The following is a 6,708-nucleotide window of genomic DNA, read 5'->3' on the forward strand; positions in this document are numbered from 1 at the left end:
AAAACTTTTTTCTTTTAATTCTTTAACTGCTTTGCCATAAATTTTTATTCTTTTTGCCATAAATTTTGCTGAAAAAAAAATCTGTTCTAGTTTGAACTTTGAATAACAAGCGAGCAGTTAATGAGGTATGTAAACCAATGAAAAAGAAGCAGTTATGAGGCTGACAGTAATAGTTGAGGTAGTTGTCTGTAGCTTTTACTGATGTCTCTTCCATTTATAGCTGCGATGAACGTCGGACACTTAAATGTAGTGCCACCAAAGCACCAACTGCATTATGTTGTCTTACCTACACACCCTCAACTCGAATGCCTCTTCAGTAGCCTTTTCTTATTCTCACGATTTTGTCTTTCAATGTTATAGTAATAGTAATAGCACCTTGTACTATGGCTACACTACTTAAGTTTCTTCAGCTGTATTGTGCTTATTGTGTTGGATTGATGGTGGTGGGTGTGCTGTTTGTCTCAGCTGAATCAACACTTTTGGTTTATTTCAAGCGTGCTCCTTCACCAAGGTCTAGGTCTTCTAATGCTGTTTTCCAGTACCTAGTTGAGAGGTTGGATGGTTCCAATGCATGTAAGAGAAACACTTGTTCGTTTTCATGTGAGGTATGCAATTCCTCTAGACCATCTTTTAAGTTGACTTGTAGCTTGTAAGGCATGTTTAGAGGTTAATGGTTTGCGTGGACATGATTTACAATAGTAAGACATGGTGTTTTGATCCATGTAACCTACCCCCACCTATTAAGAAAAGATTTATAGCATATTTGGAAACATGTTGAAAACAAAGAAATCATGTTTGGAATGTGAAAACCATGAGTATTAACTTTTGAAAATCACATCTGAAACGTGAAACCAAACACGCTAATCTACTAGTTGTCGATTATTTGGTTTCGAAATAGGTGCTTTTATTTGCAGTTAAACTATGACATGTGTACTAACAAGTCGTTGGTTCGAGTGATCTTGGGCTTAGTCTCTTTAAATAAGGTCTTGGATTCAAGTCTTATGAATAGAAAAAATATGATTGGGAGGGAAGATCCCACTAAAGACTAGTCAGGTTTCCTAGCGGAGATTAATAATCAGCAAAACTAGTGGATACTTTGTACCAATGTCATGGCGATAAAAAAAAAATGTGTTGGTTGCTGATGAATGTATTTTGTTTGACAGCTTGATGGCAAAGTTTACCCTTGCCAGTCTAATGGCATTGTGTTAACGAACTTAACACTAAATCATGAGCATAGATTTCTTCTCAATGTCAGTACAATCACAGGAGAAAGAAATTCATCAGTTTACTCATGGTTCATCGGTGAGCATTCATTTATTTACATTACTAGAAAATTGAAGAATGAAGAGAAATGGCATTAGCTTAACTTTTTTCCTTCTGACCCCATTTAAGCTCGATTCTGTCTGATTATAATACTAAACTTCAGTAAAGCATTCTGGGGTTTTACTAATGATTTTCTTTTCACTGAATAGATACAATTCCCCCAACTGCAGCCATTAGTAGTGAACAGACCCATACAAATGAGCAAAAGATAGCAATTGATGTCACATTCAGTGAACCGTGCACTGGACTAGGCGGATTTCATTGCCTAAACTCATCAAACTGTGATGTAAGTTGGTTTCTAATGACCAGCATTGTGTTAAAAGTATTTGTTGCTTGAAAAAGTTGACAACATTTGACTATGGTTTCACATGTAAGATTATGGTAGCTGGTCCTGCACAAGTGGATGCATCTTCTTTACAAATTATTAGACCAGGTGCCAAATACAGCCTTGAAGTGATTATCTCCTCAGAAGTTACTTACGGGCGCGTTGTAATCACAATGGCAGAGAATACTTGCACTGACCAGGCAGGAAACCAGTTCAGAAGAACCAATGGTTCTACTTTGATTACTCATTTTGGTGAGGTTCTGGTTGCCAAGTTCAAATATTAACCTATGATCAGCTAAAAGGTATTTTTGGGACACTCATACATTCAAATGGTTTGTCTTAGATAGAAGACCGGTGATGGTGGACTTTTGGACGTCTGTTCCTTCTTATGAGTTGAAAATTAATGGCATCCCAAGAACAGTAGTTGCAACAAGCAAACCAGAGGACCTGATAATTTTCTTGGACTTCAGCATTCCTATAACAAACTCAACTGAGCAAGTTCTAAATGCACTACATGTTAACTCTGGCGTCTTAATTCCTCTCCATGGCAGAAGCAATGGAACCCGCGGATTTAGTTTTAAAGTAAGAGGGAAAGTGTTGTCTGATATACTTCTGCTGTTTTCTTATTATGAACATTAGTAGCTCAAGATTAGAATAGTAACAAAATTAGAGTAACAATTGAATTCTGACAATTAAATTCCTTTCTATTAATTGGTCTCATTTTGTAGCTCAAGAACATATCAGGAACTGAGATTATCACAATTGAATTACAAGCTGCATCCATACTTGGAAAGACAGGCACTCCTGTCTCTCCTGTTGCTCCGATCACATTCCTTTATGGTATGCTATCATCTGTGCTTATGATATTAATAAGGTTAAATTAATCAGTAGGTTGCTAAACTATTTGAAAATTTTAATTGTGTCCTTAAAACTAAAATATTTGTAATTGAATCCTTGATGTTGTAAAAAAGTGTAATTGGATCCCTTAACTTTGTGTATGGCAGCTTGAAACCGTCAGAAAATGAGAATTTGTGGCCGTTTTAAAAATTCTTGAGACTCAATTTAGTAAATTACAAGATCAATAATTACAAATGTGTTTAGTTTGAAGACCTAATTAGAAATCCTCAAATAGTTCAAGATCTATGGATTAATTTAACCTTTTAATAATCACTTCTCTTAGTAACTTTAACTCTAAACTAATAGCTAATTTTTTTATATAGATCCTATGAAACCCAATGTGGTACTAAGGACCAGCTCCCTCACTGAAACAAGGGATTTCAACATCAACATAATGGCTGAGTTCACAAAGCCAGTATTTGGCTTTGGGACATCTATAGTAGAAGTCTCGGGAGGAAGACTGATAAGGCAGGTGCAGCAAACTAACAATAAGCAAATTATTCCCTACAGATAATTTTTACATAATGGCTCAACAAATAAATTTAAGTTATTAAGATTATATTCCATTATGGTTCAAATAATGTAAAAATTCCTTACTTTGTTCCTTGTAGGGTAAAGGAACTATCAAGAGCTTTATACTCGTTGACTGTCCAAGCAGTGACAAAGGAGGTGTCAGTTACCATTCCTGCAGGGAAGGTAACTGATATTTCAGGGAATGAAAATTTGGCATCTAACCAGCTTGCTATCAAGCATTGTATGAATATCTCTTTTTCTTATTCAAAATTAAATGCTATTTGTTAATCTCAGCAATTTTGGCTGAGCATTGTGAACATGAATGATACCTGCATGGACTTAAGAATTTTCTCTATGTTTGACTCAAACTCTAATATGGTATGTTCAGACTCCACCCCAGCAATATCCATTGCACTAGACTCATTTATCAGTGCCGGAACAATAGCAACATCACTAGTAGCTGCTATGGTTTCACTTTCCTCAGCAAATTTAGAAGCATTAAGCATACTTGCTTTGGGAGGTGCAAGTAGTCCTGCTTCCAATCCATCAATTAATCTACATGTAAGTAAAGAAACTAATGTATGGTATTATAACTAGAATACTAACAGTTTTCAATATCTGATAGTTCTTCTATACAATATCTCTATTTAAGGGTTATCTTGTAAACATTTGATACATTTTACAGGGAATGATTGGACACCTACAAGTCTTTGCCCTCACAAGTTGGTTTTCAACTAATCAATTTATCAAATACTCTGAGACAACAAGAGGTCTTAGGTGGCTCATACCTCATCACAAGCTTCCCTGGAAAAAAATTGATACTTGGAAGAAACTTGGATGGAGAAGTAACGGCCAATCTGCAGGAGAGAGAGATCAACAACAAACTGATTTAATGAGCTTGTCTTATATTGATCCCAAACTATCATTTCAAACTGAAAATACCACCAATTTTGGTCGGTTTCACAATCAGCATGATTTAAGTAAGACAAGTACATTATATGGTCTACCTCTCAATTCCATCGAATATTTCACTTATTTCTTGGTGAGTTTAACATCAAATTTAAAAGAAGTACTTGAATAGATACTTGTTTACGACTGATTCATTTGCCTTGTAGAGAGGAGAACCATTGTCTGCTAGCAATGTCATCAAAGGAATGGAGAGTTACAAAGGGTAGTTAGCATTACAATTAACCTTTATGTTCATCAGTGACAGTAAAATGGAGTTTCTGAATTTGCAGGATTAATTAAGAAGATTTGATATTTGTTTTCTTATCAACAGGTGGCAGGACATGGAGATGAACTTATTCTGGCTTGGTGTGGGAGGAGGCTGTTTACTTTTATTCCATGTTTTCATGATATTCTTCCTAAGACACAGGACTGGGAGATCACCTCAAGGCAGTTTATCAGTTCCTAGGTTTGAGCTCTTTCTTCTGATCCTCATGCTACCTTGTCTTTCTCAGTCATCAACATTTGTAATAAAAGGTAAGCAACTAGCTACAACACTGTCTATTTCAGTCACCTATATTTACAGGATTCCAAAACTGATTATTTAAGACTAAATTCATGTGGGTTTGAATCCGCTGGCTAACAAAAACTAACATTTGCCGATAAAATAAAAAGACTAAATTCACGTGCAAACTTATTTCATCCTTTAAGAGTACATGTATATGCAGGTCGTACAACTGGGGGAATTATTACTGGGGTGTTGCTACTAGCAATCCCTGTGGCATTCATCTTATCAGCATTGCTATTTCTTATTATTGCAATCTACGCGGGAAGCTTTGCCCAATACAAACAATTCAAAAAAATAACCAATGAAGAAAAATGGTACACCAAGTTATTGTTCTGTTTTATCGGGAGGTCTACAACTGGGAAGTGGTTTAACAGGGAAGGGCTACCTTCCTCTTTCCTCTCGCGCTTTGGAATTCTCTTTGATGATTGGAAGGGTCCTCCAGTGCTCATTTTAGGTGATCAAAATGAACAGAATAATACCATAACCAAGTGGAGCGAAAGTGGCAAAAGTGGGAACGGAAGAACGAAAACAGTGTGTTCAGAGGACAGTAATGAGGAAATCAAAATCTCCACATTCAAGAAGGTATTGGGCTGCATGAGAGCATCCTATATCATCCTTGACTTACTAAGAAGAGTTGGTTTGGGAATAATATCTGTAGCTTACCCATCAGAAAGCTCAAACAAAAGCCTTTTTGCATTGATAATCACATCAATGCAGTTCATTTATCTATTCACTACCAAACCATACATCAATAGAGGCGTCCATGTTGTGGAAAGTGTTTCTCTCTTGTGTGAGACAGGTGTGTTTAGTATCTTAGTCCTCCACAATGGTTCACACTCAGTTGAATCCAAAACTTGGGAATTGGTTATGCTGTTTCTTCTGATGTTTACCTTCATTGCTCAGCTTACCAATCAATGGTATGCTATGGTAAATTCCCTATGGAAACTCTCACAAACTCAGAATAACTCTTTAAGGGATGGAGTAAAGTTAGCTGCCAAGGGCCTCATCCTGCCTTTCCTTCCAAGCAAGCATTGGTCGAGCGTGATATCGACATTCTCCCAGCCGGAGACGAACCAGCTTTCAGTCAATCCTACATGCTCAGGAATAGATTTTGAAAGAAGAAATAGAAATGGATATATGGATCCAATTAGCACCATGACGGCTACGGTAGTCCCCGTGCAAAGTCCAAGCACACCCAACCACAATGTTGTTGAAAGAAGAGATCCTACAACCTGGGAGACAGGTGCAAGTTCACATATTGAAGTGGAAGGTAAATGGCTAAAGGGGCACAAGGCTGGGCTTAAGAAAGAGCTAAGGATGTTGAGGGAGCTTGCAAAAGCTAGCTTCTCTGGGGATACCAGGTTTGATGAAGCCAGTACTAGCTACACTTTAGGGGAACAACAGCATTCATCTGGTGAAATCTATTTGGGTAATCCAAAGCGAAGATATTGCTGACACTAATGCACAAGGGCCATACATCACCACATCCTACTTTGGAAGATTTTGGACAATGCACATTACTTCAAATTTCTATCTTTATTCCACAATCATTATTTGTATAGCTTCTTCTGTAGTTTTAGTGACCTTAACTTGCTTCTAATGCTATTCTAAATGACTCACATGCTGTAACAACTCCAATCATTTGTCTCAGGAGAAATGTACAACAGATTCGGATATTCTCCAACCATTACTGTGATGTGTAGCTTGCAAATGTTTGGTACTCTTGCTTACTCTTCTTTCTAATATGTATGCTTTTAATTGGATGGTTTTTTGTTTTTTTTTATCTATATAAATTAAAATAGGAAAAAATGAACTGTATGTACTATGTACCATGTGTCAATGCTTTTAATTGAAGGAGTGCAGGACTTCAATTTTTTAGAAATAATAACAATACATTCTCTTTTATTAGTTAAAATTTATTAAAAAATTTATCCTACATCATATTCAATGTTTTTCTCATATTTTTATAATTTTTAATAAATTTTAATCAATTAGAAAGACTATGTTGCTAGGAGTCTAGCACTCCTCTAGATTTTTAGTGGTACCATTTAGTACTATATTTATATATTACCCTAAACATCTGTTTTCATTAGTATGTATAAAAGTTTTCGAAACCCCTCAACAATATATGTAGTTT

At 36.2% G+C, this 6,708-nt stretch overlaps 1 protein-coding gene across 1 annotated transcript; it reads left to right on the top strand.

Moving 5' to 3' along the window:
- The first annotated feature begins 257 nt into the window (after positions 1 to 257).
- Positions 258 to 6,350, top strand: LOC102662543 (uncharacterized). Its single transcript, XM_006604083.4, has 13 exons — positions 258 to 605; positions 1,164 to 1,302; positions 1,473 to 1,609; positions 1,699 to 1,900; positions 1,992 to 2,230; positions 2,377 to 2,488; positions 2,869 to 3,013; positions 3,157 to 3,299; positions 3,447 to 3,619; positions 3,744 to 4,100; positions 4,174 to 4,229; positions 4,338 to 4,540; positions 4,732 to 6,350. Exons 1-13 carry the CDS (start codon positions 384 to 386, stop codon positions 6,024 to 6,026), a joined length of 3,423 nt encoding a protein of 1,140 aa, XP_006604146.1. The 5' UTR covers positions 258 to 383; the 3' UTR covers positions 6,027 to 6,350.
- The last annotated feature ends 358 nt before the right edge of the window (positions 6,351 to 6,708 follow it).

This window comes from Glycine max, chromosome 19 (assembly GCF_000004515.6).
Source record: "Glycine max cultivar Williams 82 chromosome 19, Glycine_max_v4.0, whole genome shotgun sequence".
Lineage (NCBI taxonomy): Eukaryota > Viridiplantae > Streptophyta > Magnoliopsida > Fabales > Fabaceae > Glycine > Glycine max.